The following is a 14,608-nucleotide window of genomic DNA, read 5'->3' as shown; positions in this document are numbered from 1 at the left end:
TATAATATCAAATCTGAAACATGATAGCATAAAACTTTAGGTTTGATTAATATGTATTCATTTTATTTTTGGAAGTTACCATTAAATATATAAGAGATAAAGTACACGGAAAAAATGTACTTAATATTTTTGAAATAATTAAACTTGTAACTAAAGCTGGGAAAGAAATTTCTAGGAAATATATTTAAATTTTTGTAAAAAAATTATTAAGCTTAAATAAAAATGAAATAAATGCTGAAATAAAATTAGTATCAATAAAGAGCTCATATTTTGAATTTTAAAGTGGCGTAAAAAATAATTTTGCTCTTTATCATATGTTGAATATATGGGTGAAAATATTAAAATTTGCATTAAATTTTAATTAAAAATCTAATTAGAATTACCTTATTATAGTGAACATACACAAACCAAAAAGAATTTATTTCCTAATTTTGGGAGTTATAGACTCAACTGATGTTTAATTTTTTTAAATCAACAAGAAGTTCCAGAGAGACAGTGAATAAATCACAAATTCTTTAAGTATGAAAATAATACATGCATGATAATGTACAGATATTTAAAGCTATTAGAACAAGATGTATGTATTTTCGTTTGCTTTTATTGTTTTAAAGAAATTTTATAATACAAATAAAGTTTGAATAAGTTAATAAATTCAAAAAATATTATTAACTTATTAAGCCTTTCAAACGGAATTTTGCAAACCCTCCGTAAAATTATTCTACCACATAGACTGTTACCGTAATGTAGATTTTGAATTATAAGTTTTATTAATTTTGAAATTTCTAAAGTTATATGATATTAGTGCGAATAAAATTTGAACATTTACTATGATATTCTATGCCGAGATCGAAAAGTTTTAAATATTTTTAAATATAAAATAATATTGTTTTATGTTGTATTTAATAAATATACAAAACTGACGTTGTATTTTTGTGTTGACATTGTACTTTTACTTCTTAATTTTCAATATTCAAAGATTCTATTTCATTTCTTTGTTATTTCTCTTTAAATACTATGATCTGATTAAAAGAAAGTTATATCCAACTGCAGTTACAATACTTTGTCTGCAAGTATAAAAAGTTAATATTTTCTTTGCAGGGAGTTAATTACATCTATATTTGTAAATAAATGTAATGAATTGAAAAGTATCTAATTCCTTTCTGGAAATCCTCTAGCTTTTCTTAGCTTCCGAATAAATAGCTATTATTTCCTCGATGTTCTCACTGTAATGAATTGATTATATTTTTGCTGATCCTGATATATAAGATTCAAAACATATGTAATATTAATGTTATTTCTAACACTTTTCTTTGTTTTTATGGAACAATCGCGGCGTTGTTTGGCTAAGACAAAAATACATTCGAAAATTATTTTCGACAGTTGCTTTTTGCTGAGCAATAAATTGGAGTTTTCAAGTTTACACTAAAACTTTTGTCTTCACATCTTGAGAACAAATCCTATGGCAAAATTTCACGTTTGACGTACATCGCGTGATTCACGTAACGGGGTCAAAAACTGAAGGTCACCGTTTGAAAATTGAATAACTAAAGTCAACAAAGCGCACCTGGAAGTAAGACATAAAATGAATTTCATATATCGAGAACAAATAAATGATTACATTTCTCAAGCTGTATAACAGAAACTATAGTCTATAATCTCGGAAAAAAGTACATAGTTGTTAATTTTATTTTTATTTTTTTAACAATCTAAAATGTAATGGAAGGTGCTACAGTTGGATATTTATGTGGTGTCGCTCTGAGTATTTCATAAAAATCCTATCTTTTGTTTGTATTTTCAATTGTTCTTTCGACCTTTCAATTGTTGATGTTGCCACATGATTAGTTGAAAATTCTGACGCATGGGCATTCGACAATTCAGTGCGAATATACCTGAGGAATCCACGCATTTGTTACACTTCATAAATTACTAGCTCTGAGGATATTCAATCAGATTTTGCTCATTTTTTTCTCCAGGTCTTCATAATGGCTGTTTAGAGAAAGTTGGTCGTATCATAGTTTACTTCTATTTCTCGGAATTTTTCCTCAAGTAAGTTTGTTTCAAATAGTTATACTACGTAATGCGATTGTTGGATCTAATTTATTTGGCCTTCGACTAATAATTCGCAAGTTTTTTCTTTACACTGAAACGGTTGGTACAAGCTTTTGTGAAAACCTTACGCTTAAACCGATACAAGTCTTTAACCATTTTTAATTGTTTAGTTTAAAAAATAATTTAAGCAACTAATGTAATATTTCAGACACCCTTTCATAGTTAGTGGCTTTTCAAGATATTTTCTGAAGCTTCCTAATTATGGCACTTATGATGGATGATTGGAATAAATAATTGTTAAGAAGAATGTCGAATCTTGGTGTTACACATTTTAAACTTAGAGAGAAATGAATGATGTGAAAAATAAAGAAGAATTAACCAAAAAAGAAATATATGATAAAAATTATAATTTTTTTTTACCACAAAAATCTACTTTTTAAAAATTTTATTTTATTAGCTATCCGCTTTTGGCTAGCACTGGTTCATCGGGAATATTGGTTTTAAATTAACCTCTTATATGTAACTTGATGCGCATGATTTCTTAAATATTAACCAAAATAATCAAACCAAATATGAACAAACCTTGAACAAAATATTTTCAACAATAAAATTGTGATAAACCTTAAACCAGGGTTATTTTAATAGCTCCACCTTTTGTTCATTGTGTACATGTTAATGTGTACGTAATGTTATCCAGTTCCTTGATAACACAGTATCATTAAAAATCTTAAGTATCTATTTAATCTAATTCAAATTGCGCATTATCTTTTTCTCTACTATAACACCCCTACCTGATTTCTCATGTAATCATTGCAGATATTTGATGCTTCTTCATTAACTTTCAAAAATGGAAGAAAATTAAGAATCAGATATTTGATTAAACAATAAAAATAATATGAACTTCATTTTAACAAAGAAATCTATTGTTGAAGATTAGAAAAAATAATATTTTTAAAAATTGCCAAAATTTGGAAAAAACTTGTATAGCATTTAAACTGATATCATTGGGGTAAGACAATTGCTTAAAAAGGTGTAGAAATTATTTTAGTGCAAGAATATTTTCGCAACTTACCACGAAAAAATTCCAACCTATTAATTAAATTCAAATTAATTAATATTTTACTTAAAATTTCAAGCAATTCGCTCCGAGGTATCCATTTCCATCTTCCAAAGTATATTTCTGCCATATTTGGTGGTTATGGGTCATACTATCTGGCTCGTAAGGCGGCACACATACACAAGCGTATTTTCTTTGATTGCTAGTAGAGACTAGATTGACATTTGTGTATTGATAAGTAATTATTGTGTAATTATGAATTGTAAGTAACATGTTTTATATTACTTACAATTAATAACACTGATTTTATAGAAAATGGCATTCCTCGGATTTTTTTCTTTTTTTTCATTCTGATTCCAATTTGGCATTGTTTTTATAAGATCGGCTCTCTGGTTTTCGAGATAAAGCAAAAATCAATTTTCAACAATAATAAATGAGACAAATTCAAATCGAGTTAAAATGATCTCAGATGTTATTCAATACGATAATTTGAAACAATAAATAAACTTAGTCCTAAACACTAATTAATATATAAATCAGCACATACAAGGGTGTTCAAATAAAAAGGTACGATACGTCGTAACAGCGTAACCGTTAACATATTTGCCTATGCCGGTATGGGAGAACGTGGCGAGACATCTAGGGATGCGATTGGAGTTTCCAGCGTAGAACAGAGCATGCGCGGGGGCCTGCATGAGCATGAGAGAGCAGAGGCTCTTATAAAGAGCGCCGTCCAAGTATGGCTACTTGTTGAATTCCTCGAGAACAGAAGAACCATTAACTCCGATGTGTACCGTGAGACACTCCGAAGACTACGCAAGTTCATCAAGAACTAAGGAACGGGGCTACTCACGCAGGGCGTGGTTCTGCTCCATGATAACACCCGTCCACACGTTTCCAGGGTCACACAGGCGGAACTGGCCAAGTTTAAGTGCGAGCAGCTGACCATCCGTCCTACAGCCCGGGCATGTTGCTCTGCTATTTTCGTGTATTTGGTTCCATGAAAATACATCTGAAAGGGAAGCGTTTCAACTGGGACGGCGAACTCAGGGATGCCGTGAAGGATTGGGAATAAAGAATCCTTCGGCTCGTTAATCTATGGTGTATACTTTGAATAAAATCTTCATTTATACCCATAGTGTCGTTTCGTACCTTTTCATTTGAGCACCCTTTGTAAATCAATATCGAAATCATAAGAAATTTGTGTAAAATCTACGTTAAAGAATCGAACTGAAACAATATAAATCCATAAGATAAATAAATAAATTTCGTGAAATAAAAATTAATGGTGTACTAAAATAATAAGGGTATGCTATAAAATGTATGATGATATTACATTATGTCTAATAAAATGAAAATTAAATAAGTTGTTTCAATTCATTCATGGAAAAGTATTGTTATATCATTTCATTTTATGAGCAATAGAAATTTAGCGTTTGAGGTTGCAGCAATTATCTACTATCATGTATGTCTCATCTCTTTGTTCCTTTGCTTTAATACCCAGGTGGGATTTTTTTCCCTTTCTTCCTTACTAAAATGATTCACATTGTGTGGAAATTCAAGTGACTAAGTATAAAATGTGCCTATGTGCGTATCTTAGCATGCAAGTTTTGAATTTTTTAAACATATTTTACATTATTTCTATATAATTCTTGGCTTTCCGGTTACCTAAAAAATTCTTAATAACTAAGATGAAACATAGCCGAACCGAAAGCTCATGCCAGGCAAAGATGCTGAAAATTTTTAATGTATGAAGAAGTTAAAGAATTTGAAGATCGTCAACAATTATTCCTTGTAGTTTTTCATCCCTCATTCCAGGAAATGTTTTCGATAAAAGTGACCAGGACACTCAATATAGAAATGATGATTATATTCGTCATCTTTATTGAATACCCTGTAGAATAGTTTCATTAGGTCAAATTTTAGATGAAGTATTGGAGAATTATATGTAAAAAAATAACTGCGTAATAATGTTAATTTCACTTACAGTTAGCATCTCTCTTAATTAATTATTTTCCATTTTTCACCTTAGAATTCTTTTAGATTAAAGATACTTTGTATAAACACTGTGTTGTCTCAGTAACAAGTTGACTATTTTTAGATTAACCTAACTAAACATGATATATTGATGGTCCCTATTAGCGGAGGTTCTACAAATCGTTTTTATTTTTTGATATTCTTCTTGAAAATTTATAAAATGTGTAAAGAGTAAGAAAGGATAGTGATTGTCGTTTTGTTGTAATCCACATTTCGAATTTATGGTTGTATTGTCTACAAAAAGTTTCCAATCTTCTGATCTTAATCTGTTTCCATGTAAAAGAAAAAGAATAAAGCTTGCTACAATATACAAACTTTTTATTTTGACTAAAGACTAATAGAATATTTTCCTCCATGGCTTATTATTTTAATTTCAGTCTTTAAACAATTTTTTTCTTTTAATCTAGATGTGAAAAATCTGGATCTTATATTAATTGATCAATTAATCAACTCATTGAATTCTTCGTTTGGGAATTATTATGATATTAATTAGTTTACTTTACATTTATATCCACTTTTAAACACAAATCCTTCAGTCTGTCTAAGGAATATTTGGCAATGATACAAAAAGTGGTAAAGGACTGTATTCAAAGAGTATTCACTCTTACTGCTGACTCCAAATCAGGTTGTTACTCTATAGTTTTTTTGTTTTTTTTTTTTTGTATAAATCAAAGATTTTTAAAATCCCAAAGCAAAAATAACAGTCATCATGGCGTTCAACAAACTTCCTCTGCTCTAATAGTTGATTAAATTGTAACATTTCCTTACGTCCTTTCTTCTATTGCCGTAAGTACACTAGGCAATTTTAGCCGATATCATTGAAATTTTGAGAATACGAATTTTTCAAAAACTAGAGACAGTTTTAATAAAAGTAGGAATTTTGACAAATAAAGTGACATGAATTCCCTCAGCAAACTCAAGAAATACTGAAATTATAAACCTTGACAAATGATTTTTTTTATTGAGCAATATAATAATAAATATTAATTATACATATTGTGAATGTTTATGGGAGCACGAGGGAATTTTGCTCACCATCTTTCCTTATTTTTTCTTTTTTAGAGCTTTTTATGCTCTATTTTTCCATTCGTGTTCTGAAGTCCTCAAACGCCGTCGTTTCCTCTCATGTTCTGTATAGCTAAAGATATAGAAAAAGGCAATATCTATTCGTACAAATGGAAGAATAGATATATAATACTAAACAATTTTATTTATTTTATTTAAATTCTCAAGTCGTATTTACCTTGTTTGTTTTGTTTGTATTTCATTGTAGAATTAATTATAAGAAAAGTTTAAAATTAGAATAATTATATTATGGATAAAGAAAAAAATGGTTCTATACATCTAAAATGGATAATTTTTTACCCTAATGTTATTTTCACATCTATTTGGCTATTTAAATGAATACGTAATCTCTTTCATGCATTTTTCGACACGCTTCAATAGCATTAAAGCAACTGATCTTATGCAGCTGTGTTTATATGGTTCAAGCATTAATATTCTATATTTATTTATTCACCGAATTATATAATGCATGTTTCTAGATTCAAAATGATGCCCTCACAATATAATTGATAACACAGTCCACAGATAGTCTTAAGTGCTATTAGTTTTTTTAAAAACTTTAGACCGAAGGGGGGAGGTGCATAAAAAATATTGGGATAACGAATGTTCACAAACAATTCTTTTAGTCTTTTTGTTATTTGAAAAGTAGAGGAGGTTGTTAAGAAAATCTTGGAGGTATTGAAAAGTTCCACTGAAATTTTATAAATAATGTTAAATTGAAATTTCTTTAAATCATTATTTATTAATGTTTCAATCTTTTATTCACTTTCCTACTTTGAAGTTGAAAAGTCAAGTCACAAGTCAAAAATTGAGGTGAACAATCAAGTCACTTATTTTATTGTTTTTAGACCGAAATATTTTATTTGAGGAACCCATCCTTTATTTCTTATCAAAGGAAACTTGATAAAATTTAATCCGGAGTTCAGATAATTGGTACTATATAGTACTAATCCGGTATATTAAAATAAAATAACAATCAAATATTTAATTAAGCATTAATTATGCTTATATAATGTTTGGAATTTTAAGATTGCAACAAATCTTATTTCGCGGAAAACTTGAAATTATCACTAAAAGAAATATCAAAACTCTAAAATAAATAACAACAGAGGTAATTCGTCAGAGGAAAAAAAGCATTTTTGGGCCATTGTGTAGAAGATTTTAATTGATGACAAACGCGAATGTTTGGTTATGCAACACATAATTAAGATGATTTCTAACTGTGACCGTTATAGAAGTAGTATGCGAAAGAATTCGATGGAAAACACTGTTGATTTTTTCATGCTGCTTTTCGTAAGCGTGTACTGATTGAACTATTCAAACATTCAAAAGCAAATCTTCAAGCTAACATTGGAAAAATATTTAAATCTAATAAGCATTTCTGAATTTTCTTTTACTTATGGGGTCTGTGTCCTCTTTCTTCTGAAATTAATATATATATTCCCAGCATTGTTAAAGAAGATAATAAAGAAGATGCTTTGTTAAATGACGTTAATAACATTAATATTATCTGATTGATTTCTTTTGGTTGCATGCGTCAAATCAGAATAGGAAAAAAAAAATCGAAACAATACTGAGAAAATCTAGATAAATTAAGCTACTGTTCTACGTAGATCTCATAAAGACTGAAAATGAAATGAGAAACATAATTATTGAAAACACTATAGAGGACTGTCGAATAAGAATTAAATCAAATCGACATGTTGTAATACTTGATGTCAATTTTAATAAAAAAGCAATAATAATTTTTAAACTGTTTTATATAGGCATGTACTTCGAGTTTGAAAAAATTGCTCTAATTGGGGTAAAAAAATTCTACGAGTTGGCCATAAAAAGTTTTCCCCATGATTACAAAAAAAAGAAAAAAAGAAAAAGAAAGAAAGAAAGAAAGAAAAAGTTAAAAAATTTGGCTGTTTCGAAATTTGGATGAAAGTTTATAAAATTTTTAATAAATTCATTTACGGCAGGAAATTTTAATGTGAGCAGCTTCGGAGATTGTCAAGACTTCATTCAAATTATCGCTAAGAATTGATATTAGTTACAGTATCTGGGATCCTAATTTTGAGTGTATCAGTATCATCAACTGGCATTGCAAATATTGTCTTTTATGTAATCCCCAAATTGACATTGCACAGTAATCGAATTAACTTCATGAAACAACAAAAACAAAAAAAACATTGACCTCTTTCTTTCAAAGACTCTATTTTAATAACAATCGAATATTAAATCACTATTTCTACACAGATTGCGCTATATGTTGCATTGAAAAATTGTGGAAAACGACTGTTCCATAGTAAAATATATAATAAATAATATAATATTCAATAATATATATAATATAATATATAATATTATAATATTCATTAATAAAATATATAATAAATATATAATAATAAATAATATTCAATGGTTCTTTTTAATAATGTTTTGAAAGTAAAGAAGGAATTTATGACCACTCTGTATTTTATATAATTCTATTCAATAAATGTACTGTAGAAAAATTGCGAAATTAAAATTTGTTACGCTGTCCCCGGTTCTATTAAACACATTTATTAAAATATTTTTGATGCACTGATATTTTAAGTAAAAAAAAAAATTCTGCAATCAAAACGGAAAGAATCATGGAATTTTGAACTTCATCATTTTAGGTCAACGATTGTCGTCTCGAAAAAACGCTATGCATTGTATTTTTAAAAATCTCCAATGAAATAGAAGCCTTCAAAGCTAACTCAGTCAATTTTAGTTGCAAAAGACCAGAATATTTTTTCAAATATATTTTACTAAATATGAATAATAGAATCGGAAACAGTATAAAAATTTAGATTTCTTATTTTTTAGTAATACTTTTATTGACGCAAACAACATAAAATATAATTCCTTATGCCATTATAAAGCACTTTCTAATCAGTAGTACATACCTATATCTTACACCTATATGTCCTTCTAAGAAATTAGCTATTGTGTCACTTTTAGACTAGGTAAACCTGTATATCTCATATTTTACCAGAGAAACATGGAAATTCCGACCCGTTATAAATCATACTGTTATTTTGAAATAAAAAAAAGTCAATCAAAAATATAAATAAATAATCCAGTAAATTTTTCTAGATTGCCTAATTTTTGAAAGTAAAGCGAGTTGTAAAATTGAATGTCTAATTATATAACTGTATATTGTAGTTAAATATATTATACTTTTATGATGTATTTATATAATGTTTTCTTACCTTGAGAAGCTTAGTGAGAACTTATATAAATAATCCTTTCATTCAATATATTACGATTAAATATGAAAGTGTTTCTATAAAAAATATTCGGTTAAGGAAAATTTTGCACAATATTCACCTGAAAAGCAGTAAAAAAAAATTCCTTTATTAGCATCATTTTTAAAAACTTCACTGGTTTGCATTCAAGCTCGCCAAGTGCGCCTTGACGATTTAATTTTGGAATAAAATGCGCATTTCTTGGAGAAAGAAAAAAACATGACATCATCATGATACAGTTTAAGACAACGTGAATTTAATACGATATGAGAAGCGTAGTAACGTTTGTCATGTGATTGTAATGCCATATAACCTTTCATTTCCTCGTAAGACTGTAAAAAATAGAAATGAAATATGCTTTCACACTACTTTACCTTATTTATGACTTATTGAAATTTAATTTATGTTTCATGGCTATTATTAAGCAGAGTGAAAATATGCAAAAAAGTTTTAAAAAATGATTTAAATACTGTGTAATTTATGCTCAAACGAAACATCTTTCAGTTTGAAGCGTGATGCTAAAAATAAATTTCCACAAACTATCGTACCTCGAGAATAAAAAAAAAGCTAATTGTCTAGCTCTATTATGCCAATCATTGAAGCATAGGGTGGTAATGGAAGAAGTTATATATAACTTTTACAGTACAGCAGTTGACCTTTACGAGATATTATAGATTCTTTTTGTTCCAAATAATGCATTTTCCCGCGGGCAGCGAACTTACTTTAAGCTTTAGAATTCGCGCATCAACTCTATCGAATTTAAAAACATAGTCAAATAATTTATACACGATATGTACACGTCAAATAAAGCAATCTCATTTAAGAGCATGAATCTCAGAAATCTGAATATTTTTCTAAAACTGAGATGTCAAAGTATTAAGTAAGTGAAGTGATGATTTTATAAAAAAATACTCTTGAGGAAGTAATGTGTGTTAGTACATAGGCTCAGTGCGGTTTTTATTGGTGTTGGATGACATGAAATGAATTGTTGGTAAGATTTATTAAATGTTTTTTGAATTTCATGAAATGTATACTAATTCATGGAAATAATAGCTAGAAATATGATAATTAGTATTTTTAAAGTAAAATTTTATATGTAATACCGAGATAACTTATTTATAAAAATGTAAAGTAATTAAATGAGGTTTAATTTAAAGAATTAGCTTTGTACACCATTGCAAAATATTACTTAAATTAGTTTTAATCAAAATAATTATTTTTAAAAACGGTTGTTAGAAATTATCCATATTGTCTCAGACAAACATTTTTATAACGAAATATTGAGATGCTTTTATTAAAATACGTTTAAAAGTTTGAAATATGTTTATTAGTTAAGAAAAGCACTTAAAACACGTGCTTAAATGCTTTTAATTGAAGAATTGAAAATGTTCAAGAACAAAGAAATGTGTGGTGTGAAAACTGCATTCATTCTTCCCTTTTGTAATTGTAATTTACGTGAAATGCGTGCAATAGCATATTTGCCACCGCGGTTTACATCTGTGATTCGAATTATTGATCTAATTGTTTGATCCACCTGTTAAATGTTGATGAGAAGATGGTTATATAATTAATAAGCAGACAGAAAATGTGAACACAGGTAAGTCCCACTGCAACTAATGCATTAAAGAGCAACTGGTAAAAAACAAAATAAGAGTCAGTTTTGTTTAACTTAAACGATTCGTTTGTCTAATCTTACTGACCATAGCTGAGTTTCATAATTATTCAAAACAAATAAAACAGCATCTAAATTAATGAAGTAACATTCCAAAAAACATTAAAATTTTAAATAAATAATGCATCAAAGGTAGATTTTAAACTTTCGAATTATCAAGTTGGGTTTGTCACAAAAAATCTTTTTTGATGTTAGATTTATATCTTAATAATTGATTATTGTTTTTTTTATATAATATATTCTGTAAATTCTCTAAATAATAAAACGCGTCTGATAATTTAATGATATATGAATTTTTTAGAGAATATTCAAATATCAGAATATATCCAAAAGAGTGTCCCCGAAAGGTTATATTTATTTGTAAAGGGTTGATTGATCATAGACTTCCTCTGATTTCATCTTAAAAGTTAAACATGATCAATAAGCTATTAATAAGTTGCCAATATAAAAACAAAAATTAAAAAAACAGATAACAATGTAAATTTATAACCACTGCAACATTTCTCAAATTCATTTCTTTTGATGTATTGTAAATGTTGATGTTTCTACATAATTAAACTATTCTCTTGCTTAAAAAATTATGCAAAAATTTGTATTAAAAGCATTGCAGAATTTCACAGGATGAATGTTGCAATTTCAAAACAAAAATTTTCAACAAGTCACTAACACTGAAAATGTTTTCCAAATATTCATAAAAGGTTATTTTATTGATTTGTAGTTATTTGTTTTAATTCTTCGTCACTATAAAGACGAAATTTGAAAGAAATATTATAGTGAATTTATATCAGATATCGAATAGGTGATAAGATTTTCAGAATTTCTTGACTCTCTAAGTATTGGTGGGGAATAGATTTGTGGAAAGAATCAAGCCAGTACAAAGATCAAAACAAGGTCTATTCCATTAACTTGGGGTTCTTGGTCATTTTGTATTAATTTGAATTTCAGTAAGAACCCACAGATAAGATCCGGGAAATTCAGAGCAATGTTTTCAAGTCAAGATAAATTATTAAAATTTGGGATAGTCCTATGTTGCTGTTCACATGTTTCGTCTCAGAAAAATATGCATTTCCGAAAATAAAATGCTTTACAGAAACATATGACTGATAAATTTATGAATTCTCCTACATCTTTCACTTCAAAAATTTATGCGTAAATGTCAAAATACTAATTTTTATTTAATTTGTGAATTAAAAAATAGGAAAATAAATGCATTAAATTTGATTCATTTCCGGGATAAATCAATAATAATTTGGGAGATATTTCGGGATAAAAGTCAAATGTCCCCTCCCTTCTAATTTGGGAGGATTGATAAACTTAAACAAAACTTATTATTATTTTTAATAATCATTTTCAGAAATGTTGTCTTTGTAACATAAGTCAAGGCGTAGGAATCTTCAAATGTGATGTCATTTTTTGAGAAAAGGAAAAAGAAACCAAATGCAACGAACATTAAGGAAATCAAAATAAATATTTAGAAATCAATTTTCTTCCATCGGTATAAGAGACGTGTCACAGCTGAACAGCTGAAATTTGATATCGCCTGACATTGGACATACGTTGAGATTTTCCAGATCTTATGATTTCCGCCTACAAGTTATTTATATAATGGCCATAGCTACAAGAAATCATTAAGGCATGAAGAAGAAAGAGTTATTGGATGATTCTAGAGCGTTTTAAGAGTCAAATGCTGGTTTAGAACTGCGTTCGAGAATCTCGCTTTGGATGGTATTTTCGAGAGTTGGAATACAAGCATTTAGAATAATGACGTACCAGTCATTGGACACTGTTATGATATCGAATGACATATTTTATTGCTTTCATAGTTTCGAATTTCACCTTTATAGTTATAATAATTTATGCAAATACAGGAATTTGTTTAAGTAAATCGCTTATTATTTGTCTATCATGAGAATTAGCACAGGAATAACGTCTGTCTACTCCTTTTTAATGGAAAAAATATTTATCACAATTCCTGTCGGATTAATGTTGGTAGAAGTGATTCATCGTCGTCATGTGAGTCCAAGAAGTCCTAAGACTTGAGGATATAAAAGCATAAGACGAAAATAGTTGTGCTTTATCGTAATTATTTCAAATTAAGAAATGCGTTTTCCATATCTGTGTCTGTTTTTGTGATAGATGAATGGTAAGTGAGTCATAAGAAGTTTCAATGACTGATGTGTCCAATGAGTGGTTGGTTCTTCTATACAACTAAATTTCTTCTAATGTCCTGTTTGCAAGAAAATAAAATGAAAACTGATTGGCATTTACTTTTCTTTTTTATCACTGATTTCCTGTTCAAATCTCATTTCGTTTTTTTTTTTCCTTTTAGATTCTTGCATAAATACAATAATAGACAGAAACCATAATGGATTTCGAAGATATTCTCAAGGATGTTGGCGGGTTTGGCCTTTACCAAAAAATCTTAGTAGCTGGCTTCCTTATACCCTCCTTCATCGTCATTCCATGGTTCTCTATGAACTCCATCTTTCTCAACAACAGTCCTGACCACTGGTGCTACGTACCAGAGGTAGCCAATTCGAACCTGTCCCTTGAAACCCAGAAGTATCTGATCCGACCAATAGAAGACAGGTATTGTACCAGATATGATGTGGATTACTCTGAAATTTTGAACTCTGGTAACATTACCGTCAACCAATCATGGCCCACGACGGAATGCGATAGTGGCTGGCAATTCGACCAGACAAACTATGATGCAACTTCAGTAACAAGGGTGAGTTAATAAATGAACTAAATTAAATTTTGTAATTTTATCAATTTCTTAAATGTCTGATTCGGTATTTTTACACATATTAAGCTTGAAAACCGTTCTAATTCTTTCCAAATACAACCTCAAAAGAATACAAATACAACCTCAACCTTAAATTATGCCCCAATAAAACATTAAAGTAATTGATTTAGAAAAATATAGAATTAAAATTTTTTATAGAAGGCAGTTTTTAATAAAAATATGATTTTATGCAATGCATCCATTTAATAAAGTTTAAATTTTATTTAAAAGTGATACTTATCTATTTCTTGTTACATTTTCCCATTGAAATATTTCCTTACATAATGCTTATATTCCGGTGAATTTTCTGTTTGATTTTATGAATATGAAATCCAGTATCACCTTTTTTTTGTATATTTTACTTAGTCTCTGCAAATATATGATTCTCTTCCCCTGCCTTTATCAAAAAAATGAAGGATTATGTTGAAGGATTAAAAAACGATTCACACAAGATATTCTTTCATTCTTTTGCCTTTAGTTTTATACTATAAGGTAAAATTTTTCAATTTTTAATTCTCCCCTGATTTACAAGTGAACTTAGTATAGATGAATTTTCATTCATTCCAGTCTCGTAGATCGACCAAATATCTGATATAATTGTTTAAAATTGTTTTATATCCTATAAGCAATCAACAAGGTCCAAATCTCATAAAAATAGACAGCTTGAATTTTATAATTTC

The 14,608-nt window shown here is 28.4% G+C and overlaps 1 protein-coding gene across 4 annotated transcripts in view; it reads left to right on the top strand.

Annotated features, from left to right (window-relative positions):
* The window catches only part of LOC129976123 (carcinine transporter-like), a 73,410-nt gene that overhangs the window by 38,768 nt on the left and 20,034 nt on the right, over positions 1-14,608 (top strand). For 2 of the 4 annotated variants that reach the window (XM_056089521.1, XM_056089523.1), the window contains exon 2: positions 13,470-13,871. In XM_056089521.1, the coding sequence (XP_055945496.1) occupies positions 13,506-13,871 (366 nt within the window). In that variant the 5' untranslated portion in view covers positions 13,470-13,505. Of the gene's footprint in view, positions 1-1,889; positions 2,047-12,759; positions 12,866-13,469; positions 13,872-14,608 lie in introns of those variants that run through there. The other 2 variants (XM_056089519.1, XM_056089522.1) reach the window with 2 other exon arrangements.

Source organism: Argiope bruennichi, chromosome 7 (assembly GCF_947563725.1).
Source record: "Argiope bruennichi chromosome 7, qqArgBrue1.1, whole genome shotgun sequence".
Classification (NCBI taxonomy): domain Eukaryota; kingdom Metazoa; phylum Arthropoda; class Arachnida; order Araneae; family Araneidae; genus Argiope; species Argiope bruennichi.
Note: the sequence above shows the minus strand (reverse complement) of the source record. Positions and strands in the feature narration are given on the sequence as shown.